This window comes from Lampetra planeri, unplaced genomic scaffold, assembly GCF_965212315.1.
Source record: "Lampetra planeri unplaced genomic scaffold, kcLamPlan1.2.h2 scaffold_764, whole genome shotgun sequence".
NCBI lineage: Eukaryota > Metazoa > Chordata > Hyperoartia > Petromyzontiformes > Petromyzontidae > Lampetra > Lampetra planeri.
Genome location: NW_027615586.1, coordinates 1 through 17,478, shown reverse-complemented (window position 1 = coordinate 17,478; position 17,478 = coordinate 1). Strand labels below are relative to the sequence as shown.

Here is a 17,478-nt window from a genome sequence, read left to right as displayed (position 1 = left end):
TAACATTGCTCCTTAGACGTCCTATGGGAACCGGTTCCCTATCTCTTAACATTGTTCCATAGACTTTCTATGGGAACCGGTTCCCTATCTCTTAACATTGCCCCATAGACTTCCTATGGGAACCGGTTCCCTATCTCTTAACATTGCCCCATTGACATTCTATGAGAACCGGTTCCCTATCTCTCAACATTGCTCCTTAGACGTCCTATGGGAACCGGTTCCCTATCTCTTAACATTGTTCCATAGACTTTCTATGGGAACCGGTTCCCTATCTCTTAACATTGCCCCATAGACTTCCTATGGGAACCGGTTCCCTATCTCTTAACATTGCCCCATAGACTTCCTATGGGAACCGGTCCCCTATCTCTTAACATTGCCCCATAGACTTCATATGGGAACCGGTCCCCTATCTCTTAACATTGCCCCATAGACTTCATATGGGAACCGGTCCCCTATCTCTTAACATTGCCCCATAGACTTCCTATGGGAACCGGTTCCCTATCTCTTAACATTGCCCCATAGACTTCCTATGGGAACCGGTCCCCTATCTCTTAACATTGCCCCATAGACTTCCTATGGGAACCGGTCCCCTATCTCTTAACATTGCCCCATAGACTTCCTATGGGAACCGGTTCCCTATCTCTTAACATTGCCCCATAGACTTCATATGGGAACCGGTCCCCTATCTCTTAACATTGCCCCATAGACTTCATATGGGAACCGGTCCCCTATCTCTTAACATTGCCCCATAGACTTCATATGGGAACCGGTCCCCTATCTCTTAACATTGCCCCATAGACTTCCTATGGGAACCGGTTCCCTATCTCTTAACATTGCCCCATAGACTTCCTATGGGAACCGGTCCCCTATCTCTTAACATTGCCCCATAGACTTCCTATGGGAACCGGTCCCCTATCTCTTAACATTGCCCCATAGACTTCCTATGGGAACCGGTTCCCTATCTCTTAACATTGCCCCATTGACTTTCTATGAGAACCGGTTCCCTATCTCTTAACATTGCCCCATTGACTTTCTATGAGAACCGGTTCCCTATCTCTCAACATTGCCCCAATGACTTCTATGGGAACCGGTTCCCTATCTCTTAACATTGCCCCATAGACTTCCTATGGGAACCGGTTCCCTATCTCTTAACATTGCCCCATTGACTTTCTATGAGAACCGGTTTCCTATCTCTTAACATTGCCCCATAGACTTCCTATGGGAACCGGTTCCCTATCTCTTAACATTGCCACATTGACTTTCTATGAGAACCGGTTCCCTATCTCTTAACATTGCCCCATAGACTTTCTCATTGAATCACGACAACGCTCAGAATCACAATCTTTATTACATCCTGAAGAAATCCGAAGAGCTACTAAGCTCTTCCACAGAGCTTGTGTTTGTCTGCAGATGTCCAACAGGGACGGTCAGACATGCCTGGTGTACAGGAGGTCGTGGGTTCGATCCCGGACCTGATGAGATGTTAACTACCTCGCCTGGTACGCAGGAGGTCGTGGGTTCGATCCGTGACCCTGAAGAGATGTTAACTACCTCGCCTGGTACGCAGGAGGTCGTGGGTTCGATCCGTGACCCTGATGAGATGTTGACTACCTCGCCTGGTACGCAGGAGGTCGTGGGTTCGATCCGTGACCCTGACAAGATGTTAACTACCTCGCCTGGTACGCAGGAGGTCGTGGGTTCGATCCCAACCCTGATGAGATGTTAACTACCTCGCCTGGTGCGCAGGAGGTCGTGGGTTCGATCCGTGACCCTGAGATGTTAACTACCTCGCCTGGTACGCAGGAGGTCGTGGGTTCGATCCCAACCCTGATGAGATGTTAACTACCTCGCCTGGTGCGCAGGAGGTCGTGGGTTCGATCCGTGACCCTGAGATGTTGACTACCTCGCCTGGTGCGCAGGAGGTCGCGGGTTCGATCCGTGACACCGGTCTATCCCCTGGAGGCGACTGATGGAGAGGTGGCAGAGCGGCACAAGCGATGAGGGTGGGGGGGGGGGTGGAGAGAGAGAGAGGGGGCCACGGCCCTTGTGTAGTTCACTCGTTTTGTTTGCGCATGGCGGCGGTGCAGCGATTAGCGTGCCGACACGCGACCATCCCGGTGGGAGTCGTCACCTTGGGTGACGCGGTAAACATCGAGACACCGAGGGGAGACAAAGGCGGCCGGGCGGGGGGGTGGGTGTGTGGATGTGAGTAGGTTGGTGTATGTGTGCGTGTGTGTGGGCGCGTGTGTGCGTTTGTGTGCAGGTGTGTGTGTGGGTGTGCGTGCAGGTGTGTGTGTGTCTGTGTGTGTGCGTGTGTGTGTGGGTGTGTGTGGGTCTGTGTGTGTGGGTGTGCCTGTGTGCGGGTGGGAGCGTGTGTGTGGGTGTGTGTGCGTGTGCGCGTGTGTTTGTGTGTGTGGGTGCGTGTGTGTGCGTGCCTGTGCGTGTGTGTGCATGTGTCTGTGCGTGTGTGCGTGTGCGCGTGTGTTTGTGTGTGTGGGTGCGTGTGTGCGTGCGCGTGTGTGTGCGTGCATGTGCGTGCGTGTGTGTCTGTGCATGTGTCTGTGCGTGTGTGTGCGTGCATGTGCGTGCATGTGCGTGTGTGTGTGTGTGCATGTGTCTGTGCGTGTGTGTGCGTGCGTGTGTGTGTGGGTCTGTGCAAGGGACACTCAGTGGGTGCTGACAGAGGGCTTCTATTGGGATCACAGGGGGTATGATGTGCTACTACTATGGGGGTCTCTGGGGGTGTGCGTGTGTGTACAAGGATCCCTATCGGGTCCCCATGGGGGTCTCTGTGGGGGTCTCTGTGGGGTCTCTGTGGGGGTCTCTGTGGGGGTCACCGTGGGGGTCTCCGTGGGGGTCTCCGTGGGGGTCTCCGTGGGTGTCTCTGTGGGGGTCACCGTGGGGGTCTCCGTGGGGGTCTCTGTGGGGGTCTCTGTGGGGTCTCTGTGGGGTCTCTGTGGGGTCTCTGTGGAGGTCTCTGTGGGGGTCTCTGTGTGTGTCTCTCTCTCTGTGTCTCTGTGTGTGTCTATGTGTGTGTCTATGTGTGTGTCTATGTGTGTGTCTCTGTGTGTCTCTCTGTGTGTCTCTCTGTGTCTCTGTGTGTGTCTCTGTGTGTGTCTCTGTGTGTGTCTCTGTGTGTGTCTCTGTGTGTGTCTCTGTGGGTGTCTCTGTGTGTGTCTCTGTGTGTGTCTCTGTGTGTGTCTCTGTGGGTGTCTCTGTGGGTGTCTCTGTGTGTGTCTCTGTGGGTGTCTCTGTGTGTGTCTCTGTGTGTGTCTCTGTGTGTGTCTCTGTGCGTTATGCCAGCGCTCGCTGTTCCTTGTAGGTGGCCATCATCTTCTTGATCTCAGCAATCGCCTTGCCGGGGTTCAGACCCTGGCACCACAGGACACCATCAGCATCATCAGCAGTAGCAGCATCATTAACATCAGCAACATCATCATTATCATCAGCAGTATCATCATTATCATCATCATCATCAGCAACATCATCAGCAACATCATCAGCAACATCATCAGCAACATCATCAGCAACATCATCAGCAACATCATCGGCAACATCATCGTTATCATCAGCAGTATCATCAGCAACATCATCAGCAACATCATCAGCAACATCATCAGCAACATCATCAGCAACATCATCGTTATCATCAGCAGTATCATCAGCAACATCATCAGCAACATCATCAGCAACATCATCAGCAACATCATCAGCAACATCATCAGCAACATCATCAGCAACATCATCATGAACATTAGCAATATCATGAACATTAGCAACATCATTATCAGCAACATCATTATCAGCAACATCATCAACAACATCATCGCTGTGAGGCGAGCGTGGCGTGCGTGTGTGTACCTTGGGGCAGGGGCGTGTGTGTGTAACTTGAGGTGTGTGTGTACCTTGGGGCAGGCGTGTGTGTGTGTGTAACTTGAGGTGTGTGTGTAGCTTGAGGCAGGTGTGTGTGCGTGTGTACCTTGGGGAATGGTGCGTGTGTGTGTGTTTGTGTGTGAGTGTGTTTGTGTGTGTGAGTGTGTGTGTGAGTGTGTGTGTGAGTGTGTGTGTGTGAGTGTGCGTTTGTACCTTGGGGCAGGTGCGTGTGCAGTTCATGATGGTGTGGCAGCGGTACAGGTGTGTGAGTGTGTGTGTAAGTGTGCGTGTGTGTGTGTGTGTGTGAGAGTGTGTGTGTTTGTGTGTGCGAGTGTGTGTGCGAGTGTGTGTGCGAGTGTGTGTGAGAGTGTGTGTGTGCGAGTGTGTGTGCGAGTGTGTGTGCGAGTGTGTGTGAGAGTGTGTGTGCGAGTTTGTGCGTGTGTGTGTACCTTGGGGCAGGTGTGTGTTTGTGTGTGTGTTTGTGTGTGTTTGTGTGTGTGAGTGTGTGTGAGTGTGTGTGTGAGTGTGTGTGTGTGAGTGTGTGTGTGTAACTTGAGGTGTGTGTGTGTACCTTGGGGCAGGTGCGTGTGCAGTTCATGATGGTGTGGCAGCGGTACAGGTGTGTGAGTGTGTGTGTAAGTGTGAGTGTGTTTGTGTGTGTGTGTGTGTTTGTTTGTGTGTAACTTGAGGTGTGTGTGTACCTTGGGGCAGGTGCGTGTGCAGTTCATGATGGTGTGGCAGCGGTACAGGTGTGTGAGTGTGTGTGTAAGTGTGAGTGTGTTTGTGTGTGTGTGTGTTTGTTTGTGTGTAACTTGAGGTGTGTGTGTACCTTGGGGCAGGTGCGTGTGCAGTTCATGATGGTGTGGCAGCGGTACAGGTGTGTGTGTGAGTGTGTGTGTAAGTGTGAGTGTGTTTGTGTGTGTGTGTGTGTTTGTTTGTGTGTAACTTGAGGTGTGTGTGTACCTTGGGGCAGGTGCGTGTGCAGTTCATGATGGTGTGGCAGCGGTACAGGTGTGTGTGTGTGTGTGTAAGTGTGAGTGTGTGCGAGTGTGTGTGTGTGTAACTTGAGGTGTGTGTGAGTGTGTGTGTGTACCTTGGGGCAGGTGCGTGTGCAGTTCATGATGGTGTGGCAGCGGTACAGGGAGAACGGGTCCTGCAGCTTGGACAGTCGCTCGGCCGTGAAGTCATCCCTGCTGTCAATCATCCAGCGGTAGGCCTGACGCACGCACACACACACATATATACACACTTACACACGCACTTACACACACACACATATACATATACACTTACACACGCACAGATACACTTACACACACACACATATATACACACTTACACACACATATACACTTACGCACTGACACACGCACACATATACATATACACTTACACACGCACAGATACACTTACACACGCACACACACACTTACACACACACACGCACTTACACACACACATATACAATTACACACTTACACACGCACACACACACATACACTTACACACACATACATATATATTTACACACTTACACACACACACATATACACTTACACACACACATATATACACTTACACACACATACATATACACTTACACACACACACATATACACTTACACACACACACATATACACTTACACACACACACACACTTACACACACACACACATATACACTTACACACACACACATATACACTTACACACACACACACACACATATACACTTACACACACACACATACACTTACGAACACATACACTTACGAACACACACACACACATATATATATACTTACGTACACACATATATATACACTTACACACACATACATATACACTTACACACACACACACATACACACACATACATATACACTTACTTACACACACACACACACATATACACTTACACACACACACACACATACGAACACATACACTTACGAACACACACACACACATATATACACTTACGTACACACACATTTTATCCCCTGCTGATTTTGTACGTTTGCCCACTCACAAAGAAATGATCAGTCTATCATTTTCATGGTGACCCCAATGCCGCAGGTCGGGGGTCAGGGGTCGGGGGTCGGGGTGAGGGTGAGTACCTGCATGAGCACGGCGGGACCCAGGTACTTGTCAGCATTCCACCAGTAGCTGGGGCAGCTGGTGCTGCAGCAGGCACACAGGATGCACTCGTAGAGACCATCCTGCACCGTGCAGAGAGCGCGGGGGGGGGGGTAAGGGGGGGAGATAGGAGAGGGGGGGTGAGGGGAGAGGGGGGGGGTAAGGGGGGTGAGAGGGGGGGTGAGGGGAGAGGGGGGTGAGAGGGGAGAGGGGGGGGGGGTAAGGGGGGGGGTGAGGGGAGAGAGGGGGGGGGTGAGGGGAGAGAGAGGGGGGGTGAAGGGAGAGAGAGGGGGGGTGAGGGCAGAGAGGGGGGGGTGAGAGGGGAGAGAGGGGGGGGTAAGGGGAGAGAGGGGGGGGGGGGTGAGAGGGGAGAGGGGGGGGTGAGAGGGGAGAGAGGGGGGGTGAGAGGGGAGAGGGGGGGGGGGTGAGAGGGGAGAGGGGGGGGGGTGAGGGCAGAGAGGGGGGGGTGAGAGGGGAGAGGGGGGGGGTGAGAGGGGAGAGAGGGGGGGGTAAGGGGAGAGAGGGGGGGGGGGGTGAGAGGGGAGAGGGGGGGGTGAGAGGGGAGAGAGGGGGGGTGAGAGGGGAGAGGGGGGGGGGGTGAGAGGGGAGAGGGGGGGGGTGAGGGCAGAGAGGGGGGGGTGAGAGGGGAGAGGGGGGGGGGTGAGAGGGGAGAGAGGGGGGGGGTAAGGGGAGAGAGGGGGGGGGGTGAGAGGGGAGAGGGGGGGGGTGAGAGGGTAGAGAGGGGGGGGGGGTGAGAGGGGAGAGGGGGGGGGTGAGAGGGGAGAGGGGGGGGGGTGAGAGGGGAGAGGGGGGGGGGTGAGAGGGGAGAGAGGGGGGGTGAGAGGGGAGAGGGGGGGGGTGAGAGGGGGGGGGTGAGAGGGGAGAGAGGGGGGGGTGAAAGAGAGAGGGGAGAGGGGGGGTGAGAGGGGGGGGTGAGAGAGGGGGAAGTGAGAGGGGAGAGAGGGGGGGTGAGAGGGGAGAGAGGGGGGGGTGAGAGGGGAGAGAGGGAGGGGGGTGAGAGGGGAGAGGGGGGGGTGAGAGGGGAGGGGGGATGAGAGGGGGGGGGTGAGAGGGGAGAGAGGGGGGGTGAGAGGGGGGGGTGAGAGGGGAGGGGGGGTGAGAGGGGGGGGTGAGGGGAGAGAGGGGGGGTGAGAGGGGGGGGTGAGTTGAGTAATCAAACGCTTCCTCTATCCGGCCTATCACACTGGTCAACACACTTTTTCTGGCATAAGGTATTCCAACGGGGTTCCAAATCTGGCATCAGTTTTTGTCTATCACATGAGGTTTTTGGAGATATCAAATATTGTATTTTCAATAAAAACTGCGGAAGAAAAATATTAAATAAATGTGAATATCTACATAAAATTGTATTATAAACACACCATCCTAAATATACAGCGCCATATTTTAACACCAAAGCAGTCACTGACTCGCAACGACATGCAATCGTAAGCGACGGAGTTAATTTCGGGTAAAATCAATGAAAATGGGGTATGCCGACAGCATAAAAATGAGATGTGATGGAGCAAATCTGAGATCAGATTTGGAATCGGTACCCTGAAATTAGTCTAGAACAGCTGCAAAAGTCCAGGCCAGAATTTTTTTTTGTGTTGACCAGTATCTATGGGTCTCTGTGGGTGTCTCTGTGGGTCTCTGTGGGGGTCTCTGTGGGTGTCTCTGTGGGTGTCTCTGTGGGTGTCTCTGTGGGTGTCTCTGTGGGTGTCTCTGTGGGTGTCTCTGTGGGTCTCTGTGGGTGTCTGTGTGGGGGTCTCTGTGAGTCTCTTTGGGTGTCTCTGTGGGTGTCTCTGTGGGTCTCTAGCATAAAAATGAGATGTGATGGAGCAAATCTGAGATCAGATTTGGAATCAGCACCCTGAAATTAGTCTACAACAGCTGCAAAAGTCCAGGCCAGAATTTATTTTTTTTGTTGACCAGTATCTATGGGTCTCTGTGGGTGTCTCTGTGGGTCTCTGTGGGGGTCTCTGTGGGTGTCTCTGTGGGTGTCTCTGTGGGTGTCTCTGTGGGTGTCTCTGTGGGTGTCTCTGTGGGTGTCTCTGTGGGTGTCTGTGTGGGGGTCTCTGTGAGTCTCTTTGGGTGTCTCTGTGGGTGTCTCTGTGGGTCTCTAGCATAAAAATGAGATGTGATGGAGCAAATCTGAGATCAGATTTGGAATCAGCACCCTGAAATTAGTCTACAACAGCTGCAAAAGTCCAGGCCAGAATTTATTTTTTTTGTTGACCAGTATCTATGGGTCTCTGTGGGGGTCTCTGTGGGTGTCTCTGTGGGTGTCTCTGTGGGGGTCTCTGTGGGGGTCTCTGTGGGGGTCTCTGTGGGGGTCTCTGTGGGGGTCTCTGTGGGTGTCTCTGTGGGTGTCTCTGTGGGTGTCTCTGTGGGTGTCTCTGTGGGGGTCTGTGGGGGTCTGTGGGGGTCTCTGTGGGTGTCTCTGTGGGTGTCTCTGTGGGTGTCTCTGTGGGTGTCTCTGTGGGTGTCTCTGTGGGTGTCTCTGTGGGTGTCTGTGGGTGTCTCTGTGTGTGTTTCTGTGGGTCTCTGTGGGTGTCTGTGTGGGGGTCTCTGTGGGTGTCTCTGTGGGTGTCTCTGTGTGGGTCTCTGTGTGGGTCTCTGTGGGTGTCTGTGTGGGGGTCTCTGTGAGTCTCTTTGGGTGTCTCTGTGGGTGTCTCTGTGGGTCTCTTTGGGTGTCTCTGTGGGTCTCTAGCATAAAAATGAGATGTGATAGAGCAAATCTGAGATCAGATTTGGAATCGGCACCCTGAAATTAGTCTACAACAGCTGCAAAAGTCCAGGCCAGAATTTTTTTTTTGTTGATCAGTGTCATCAATGTGTCTGCTGCTGTGTCAGCCACTGACGGCGTGGGTGACCACGTGGGTGACCACGTGGGTGACCACATGGGTGACCACGTGGGTGACCACGTGGGTGACCACGTGGGTGACCACGTGGGTGACCACGTGGGTGACCACGTGGGTGACCACGTGGGTCACTGCGTGCTCACCAGTTTGTCTCGGTCCTCAACTGACTGGAGGTATTGAGCTTGCCCTTCCTGGGACTCATCTCGCTTCTTGTTGATCAGTGTCATCAATGTGTCTGCTGCTGTGTCAGCCACTGACGGCGTGGGTGACCACGTGGGTGACCACGTGGGTGACCACGTGGGTGACCACGTGGGTGACCACGTGGGTGACCACGTGGGTGACCACGTGGGTGACCACGTGGGTGACCACGTGGGTGACGGCATGCTCACCAGTTTGTCTCGGTCCTCAACTGACTGGAGGTATTGAGCTTGCCCTTCCTGGGACTCATCTCGCTTCTTGAGGTACGGCTCGATGGACTTGTACTGGGCATAGAAGTTACTCATGTCCTGTACACGGTGGGGCGGGGGGGGGGAAAGAGAAGGGTGGGTGGGTTAGTGGGTGGGTGGGTGGGTAGGTGAGTGAGTGGGTTAGTGGGTGGGTGAGTGATTGAGTGAGTGGGTGAGCGAGTGGGTGGTTGAGTGAGTGGGTAGGTTGAGTGAATGGGTTAGTGGGTGAGTGAGTGATTGAGTGAGTGGGTGAGTGAGTGAGTGGGTGAGTGGGTAGGTGGGTGGTTGAGTGAGTGGGTTAGTGAGTAGGTGAGTGGGTGGGTGAGTAGGTGGGTGAGTGGTTGTGTGAGTGAATGAGTGGGTGGGTGTGTGGATAAATGGGTGAGCGTGTGGGTGAGCGAGCGGGTGAGCGTGCGGGTGAGCGTGCGGGTGAGCATGCGGGTCAGTGGGTGAGCGTGTGGGTGAGCGTGTAGGTGAGCGTGTGGGCGAGCGTGTGGGTGAGCGTGTGGGCGAGCGTGAGTGTGTGGGTGAGCGTGTGGGCGAGCATGTGGGCGAGCGTGTGGGTGAGCGGGTGAGCGTGTGGGTGAGCGTGCGGGTGAGCGTGTGGGCGACTCACGGGAACCAGGTCCTTGATGACGTACATGTGCGGCAGGGGGTAGACTCGCGACGCCTTGCCCAGGCCCGTGTCGATCTTGCAGGTGCAGGCCAGGGTGTTGATGCCGTCGATGTTCATGGCACACGACCCGCAGATTCCTGCACGTCAACAACGGCGTCAACAACATCAACAACGTCGTCAACAACATCTTCAACAACGCCGTCAACCACACCGTCAACAACATCGAAGTGGTCACCATCAATACCGTCAACAACGCCGTCAACAACGCCGTCAACAACGCCGTCAACAACGCCGTCAACAACGCCGTCAACAACGCCGTCAACAACGCCGTCAACAACGCCGTCAACAACGCCGTCAACAACGCCGACGTGGTCACCATCAACACCATAATCAACGTTTTTGGGTTTAGATCGCGTCATTTATAAATGTGTCGTAACCCTCCACCACCCGACACGGCCAATCAGTAAAAAAGTGTCACGTTGACAAAAGACAAATAGTTCACTGCTTTAGCCCACCGGTGTGTTGAAGCGTGAAACCACAACATTTACAATTTGAGTTGCACGACGTTTCGCTGGTAATTGCATCCAGCATCATCGGGCAATTACCAGCGAAACGTCGTGCAACTCAAATTGTAAATGTTGTGGTTTCACGCTTCAACACACCGGTGGGCTAAAGCAGTGAACTATTTGTCTTTTGTCAACGTGACACTTTTTTTTTACTGATTGGCCGTGTCGGGTGGTGGAGGGTTACGACACATTTATAAATAACGCGATCTAAACCCAAAAACGTTGATTATGAATAATATTGGTCGCGAAAGCCTACGTGTTAAACCATCAACACCGTTAACAATGCCGTCCCGCCCCCCCGCGTGTGGGTGTATGTATGAGTGTGAGTGAGTGCGTGTGAGTGTGTGAGTGCGTGAGTGAGTGAGTGCGTGAGTGAGTGAGTGCGTGCGTGAGTGAGTGCGTGAGTGAGTGCGTGAGTGAGTGCGTGAGTGAGTGCGTGAGTGAGTGCGTGAGTGAGTGCGTGAGTGAGTGCGTGAGTGAGTGCGTGCGTGAGTGCGTGAGTGCGTGAGTGAGTGAGTGCGTGCGTGAGTGAGTGCGTGAGTGAGTGCGTGTGTGAGTGCGTGAGTGAGTGCGTGCGTGAGTGCGTGCGTGAGTGCGTGAGTGAGTGCGTGCGTGAGTGCGTGCGTGAGTGAGTGCGTGAGTGCGTGCGTGAGTGACTGCGTGCGTGAGTGAGTGCGTGAGTGAGTGAGTGCGTGAGTGCGTGCGTGCGTGAGTGAGTGCGTGCGTGAGTGCGTGAGTGAGTGCGTGAGTGCGTGAGTGTGTGCGTGAGTGTGTGCGTGAGTGTGGGTGAGTGTACGTGTGTGAGTGTTCGTGTGAGTGAGTGTGTTTGAGTGTGTGTGCGAGTGTGCGAGTGAGTGTGTGTGAGTGTGTGAGTGAGTGTGTGTGTGTGAGTGAGTGTGTTTGAGTGAGTGTGTGAGTGTGAGTGCGTGAGTGTGTGCGCGAGTGTGCGTGCGAGTGTGTGTGTGTACGTGTGTGTGTGTGAGTGTGTGAGTGTGTGCGAGTGTGTGTGAGTGAGTGTTTGAGTGCGTGTGTGTGTGCGAGTGTGTGAGTGAGTGTGTGCAAGGTCTGACCTTCCCTGCAGGACCGGCGAAAGGTCAGCGTGGGGTCGACCTCGTTCTTGATCTTGATCAGCGCATCCAGCACCATGGGCCCACAGCTGGACACAAACAAAAAGATCCCCCGTGTAGCCTCAACAGACTGCTGGGGCAAGTGCTGTTAGCGAGTAGCAGCAGCGCCTTTGAAGGCGACCGGCACTGTGGCACAACATCACCACGCCCGGCCGCCTTTGTCTCCCCCACCAGCGAAGTCTACTACACACCATGGCACCAGGTACTCGTTCGGAGACTACCAAACAACAGGGAGTGGCTCTTCTTCTGAACAAAAGAGTGAAGGGTTGCGTAACGCTGTGTGGAAGCTACCCAGTCTGTCGCTCCGCACGAAGCTTCAAGTCTTCTCGGCCACAGTCATTCCCTCCCTTCTCTACGCTTGCGAAACGTGGACCCCCCTAATGGAGCATCTTCGCCTATTGGAAACATTTAGGCTGGCCTGCCTACGATCCATGGCTGGATTGTGCGAGGAGCTCACAAATCCTTGAAAGATCTGGGCAAAGTTCCATCGGTGAGCTCCTCCGGCAGGCAAGGCTGCGTTGGCTGGGTCTGTGGAGGAGGCTCGTGAAGGACGCTACTGGGCAGTTGGAGGCAGTCGCCCTCCAACAACAACGGAGGGCAGAGGAGCGACGCTCACAACAACGAGCGGAGCGCCGGGTGGCTAAAGCACAGCAAGTTGGCACAGTCGGGGGCACAGGTGGTGCATCAGCCAGTCATCTCAGTCAGTCGACCCGTGGCACCTGCTGGGTCTGCCCCGTGACCTCCTGCCAGCGGGCGTTCGACACTTCACGTGGCCTCAAGGTGCACATGGCCTGGCACAAGCGTCGTGGTGACGTCACCGCCACTTAGTGGCGAATGGCGGTTGTTGTTATGCGTGTGCGTGTGTGCGCGTGTGCGCGTGTGTGTGCCCATGTATGTGTCCATGCCCGTGTGTGTGTGCATGTGCATGCATGTGTATGCATGTGTGTATGCATGTGTATGCATGTGTGGGTGCATGTGTGTGTGTGCATGTATGTGCGCATGTGCGTGCGTGCTTTACGCGTTCAGGTCCACGTCGAAAGTCTGCACCCTGGGCTTGTCGCCGCTCTTGTCCGGGTCCCAGCGGTAGATGCTGAACTTCTTGATGCGGGGAGCCGGAGGTGGCGGCGGTGGTTGAGGCGGGGAGACCCCCACGGAGGACGCTGCGGCCACGGTGGCCGAACGCGTCGACTGCAGAGGCACAAAGGCAAAGGTGTCCCGTGTAGCCCCACGTCACTCGCTCGTACGCACTCTCGCTCACCGACTCAACCACTCACTCATTTATTGACACTTATACTCACTCAAACACTCACCGACACACTGACTGACTCACTCAACCACTCACTGACTCACTGAACCACTCACTGACTCACTCATCTATACACACTTTCACTCACTCAACCACTCACTGACTCGCTCATTTATTCACACTTATACTTACTCACTGACTCACTCACTGACTCACTCAACCACTCACTCACTTATACACACTTATACTCACTCAACCACTCACCAATTCACTCATCTATACACACTTAAACTGACTCAAACACTCACCGACTCACTCATTTATTCACACTTATACTCACTCACTGACTCACTCACCGACTCACTCACTGACTCACACTTATACTCACTCAACCACTCACTGACTGACTCATTTATTCACACTTATACTTACTCACTGACTCACTCACTGACTCACTCACTGACTCACTCACTTACTTATACACACTTATACCGACTCAACCACTCACCGACTCACTCATTTATTCACACTTATACTTACTCAACCACTCACTGACTTACTCAACCACTCACCAATTCACTCACTGACTCACTCAACCACTCACCAATTCACTCACTGACTCACTCATTCACTCACCAAGTCACTCAACCACTCACTCATTTATACACACTTTCACTCACTCAACCACTCACCAATTCACTCACTGACTCACTCATCTATACACACTTTCACTCACTGACTCACTCATTTATACTCACTCAAACACTCACTGACTCACTCATCTATTCACACTTATACTTACTCACTGACTCACTCACTGACTCACTCACTGACTCACTTAACCACTCACCAATTCACTCACTGACTCACTCATTCACTCACCAAGTCACTCAACCACTCACTCATTTATACACACTTTCACTCACTCAACCACTCACCAATTCACTCACTGACTCACTCATCTATACACACTTATACTAACTCAACCACTCACTGACTCACTCAACTATACACACTTTCATTCACTCAACCACTCACCAATTCATTCACCCACTCATTTATGTATTCACACTTATACTCACTCAACCACTCACCGACTCACTCATTTATTCACACTTATACTCACTCACTGACTCACTCACCGACTCACTCACTGACTCACACTTATATTCACTCAACCACTAACTGACTCATTTATCTATACACACTGATAGTCACTCAAACACTCACCGACTCACTCAACCACTCGCTCATTTATACTCACTCAACCACTCACTGACTCACTCATTTATTCACACGTATACTTACTCACTGACTCACTCACTGACTCACTCACTGACTCACTCACTGACTCACTCACTGACTCACTCACTGACTCACTCACTGACTCACTCACTTACTTATACAAACTTATACCGACTCAACCACTCACCGACTCACTCATTTATTCACACTTATACTCACTCAAACACTCACCGACACACTGACTGACTCACTCAACCACTCACTGACTCACTCAACCACTCACTGACTCACTCATCTATACACACTTTCACTCACTCAACCACTCACTGACTCGCTCATTTATTCACACTTATACTTACTCACTGACTCACTCACTGACTCACTCACTGACTCACTCACTTATACACACTTATACTCACTCAACCATTCACCAATTCACTCATCTATACACACTTAAACTGACTCAAACACTCACCGACTCACTCAACCACTCACTGACTCACTCATTTATTCACACTTATACTTACTCACTGACTCACTCACTGACTCACTCAACCACTCACTCACTCACTTATACACACTTATACTCACTCAACCACTCACCAATTCACTCATCTATACACACTTAAACTGACTCAAACACTCACCGACTCACTCATTTATTCACACTTATACTCACTCACTGACTCACTCACCGACTCACTCACTGACTCACACTTATACTCACTCAACCACTCACTGACTCATTTATCTATACACACTGATACTCACTCAAACACTCACCGACTCACTCATTTATTCACACTTATACTTACTCACTGACTCACTCACTGACTCACTCACTGACTCACTCACTGACTCACTCACTGACTCACTCACTGACTCACTCACTGACTCACTCACTTACTTATACACACTTATACCGACTCAACCACTCACCGACTCACTCATTTATTCACACCTATACTCACTCAAACACTCACCGACACACTGACTGACTCACTCAACCACTCACTGACTCACTCAACCACTCACTGACTCACTCATCTATACACACTTTCACTCACTCAACCACTCACTGACTCGCTCATTTATTCACACTTATACTTACTCACTGACTCACTCACTGACTCACTCAACCACTCACTCACTTATACACACTTATACTCACTCAACCACTCACCAATTCACTCATCTATACACACTTAAACTGACTCAAACACTCACCGACTCACTCATTTATTCACACTTATACTCACTCACTGACTCACTCACCGACTCACTCACTGACTCACACTTATACTCACTCAACCACTCACCGACTCACTCATTTATACACACTGATACTCACTCACTGACTCACTGACTCACTCAACCACTCACTCATACACACTTATACTCACTCAACCACTCACCGACTCACTCATTTATTCACACTTATACTTACTCAAACACTCACTGAATCACTCATTTATTCACACTTATACTCACTCACTGACTCACTCAACTATACACACTTTCACTCACTCAACCACTCACCAACTCACTCAACCACTCACTCATTTACACACACTTATACTCACTCAACCACTCACTGACTCACTCACTTACTTATACACACTTTCACTCACTCAACCACTCACTGACTCACCCACTCACCCAACCACTCACACACAGATACAGGCAAAGGTCGACCGTGTAGTCTCTAACACTTTTGGGGCAAGCGCTGCTATGAGCGGGTAGCAGCAGCGCCTGTTAAGGCCGGACACTGTAGCACACACACACACAGGGGATGGGTGGGTGGTGTGGCGAGCACCATAACGCCACGCACACGCCCAGCCGCCTTTGTCTCCCCCAGTGCCAATGTTCTCGACACACAATGGATACCAGGTGGCACTCATTTACGCTCGTCAGTCACTGCTGGGAAGTGGAGGTCAAATTACTCGCGCAATGCCGAGTGTCCTCATATGAACTGGTCGGGTGACACGGGGGTAGGCGGGGTTTCATGATGGCCGTGTCGGCGACACTGAGATACTGGGTTCAAGCCCTGGGTCTCTCTCTCTCTCTCAGGGGGTTCACAATGACCGTGTCGGAGACACTGAGATACTGGGTTCAAGCCCTGGGTCTCTCTCTCTCTCTCAGGGGGTTCACAATGACCGTGTCGGAGACACTGAGATACTGGGTTCAAGCCATGGGTCTCTCTCTCTCTCAGGGGGTTCACGATGACCGTGTCGGAGACACTGAAATCCTGGGTTCAAGCCATGGGTCTCTCTCTCTCTGGGGGTTCACGATGACCGTGTCGGAGACACTGAGATACTGGGTTCAAGCCCTGGGTCTCTCTCTCTCTCTCAGGGGGTTCACAATGACCGTGTCGGAGACACTACTGAGATACTGGGTTCAGCTGGGTCTCTCTCTCTCTCAGGGGGTTCACAATGGCCGTGTCGGAGACACTGAGATACTGGGTTCAAGCTCTGGGTCTGGGTGTCTCTCTCTCTCTCTCTCAGGGGGTTCACAATGACCGTGTCGGAGACACTACTGAGATACTGGGTTTAAACCCTGGGTCTCTCTCTCTCAGGGGGTTCACAATGACCGTGTCGGAGACACTGAGAACCTGGGTTCGAGCCCTGGGTCTGGGCATCTCTCTCTCTATATATAAACATTATAACATTCCAACACTAAGTTATACAATAACCTTGTAACATACCAACACTAAGTTATACAATAACCTTGTTACGTACCAACACTAAGTTACACAATAACCTTGTTAAATACCAATATTAAGTTCTACAATAACCTAGTTACATACCAACATTAAGTTTTACAATAACCTTGTTACATACCAACATTAAGTTCTACAATAACCTAGTTACATACCAACACTAAGTTATACAATAACCTTGTAACATACTAATATTGTAAAGATACAAACATTACGTTATAGAAATGTGACGTTGTAAAGATACAAACATTACGTTATACAAATGTAACACATAATCACAACGTTATATAGACAACCTTAGTCTAGTCAAACATTAAGTTTGTGTGTCTATGTAGCGTAGCGATTATGTTATAAAGTTACGTTTCTATAACGCAACATCTGCCTAGTCGAACGTGAAGTTACGTAACCTTGTGTAAACAGAACGACATTAAATTTAGATTTAAAGCTTTCGTGACTGCAGGGATTCATCTTCTTGGTTCTTTCAGTAAAGTCACGTAGAAGGGAAATAATAAAATAAGAATAAAATTAGTTATATATTTTTATTATTTCATTATTTCCCTTCTATGTAACTTTACCGATATAATCAATAATATAACGACATTCATTAACAGAGCATATTTACTTTTTGGTTCTTTCG

At 51.5% G+C, this 17,478-nt stretch overlaps 1 protein-coding gene across 1 annotated transcript; it reads right to left on the bottom strand.

Annotated features, from left to right (window-relative positions):
• Window positions 1-1,329: 1,329 nt before the first annotated feature.
• On the bottom strand, window positions 1,330-12,851 carry SDHB (succinate dehydrogenase complex iron sulfur subunit B). The gene is made up of 7 exons (XM_078624385.1): window positions 12,650-12,851; window positions 11,575-11,660; window positions 9,939-10,075; window positions 9,020-9,382; window positions 5,994-6,095; window positions 4,967-5,089; window positions 1,330-3,372 (listed from the first exon to the last, which is right to left on the bottom strand). The coding sequence occupies exons 2-7, from the start codon at window positions 11,648-11,650 to the stop codon at window positions 3,295-3,297; spliced, it is 879 nt and encodes a 292-aa protein (XP_078480511.1). The 5' UTR covers window positions 11,651-11,660; window positions 12,650-12,851; the 3' UTR covers window positions 1,330-3,294.
• Between the last annotated feature and the right edge of the window lie 4,627 nt (window positions 12,852-17,478).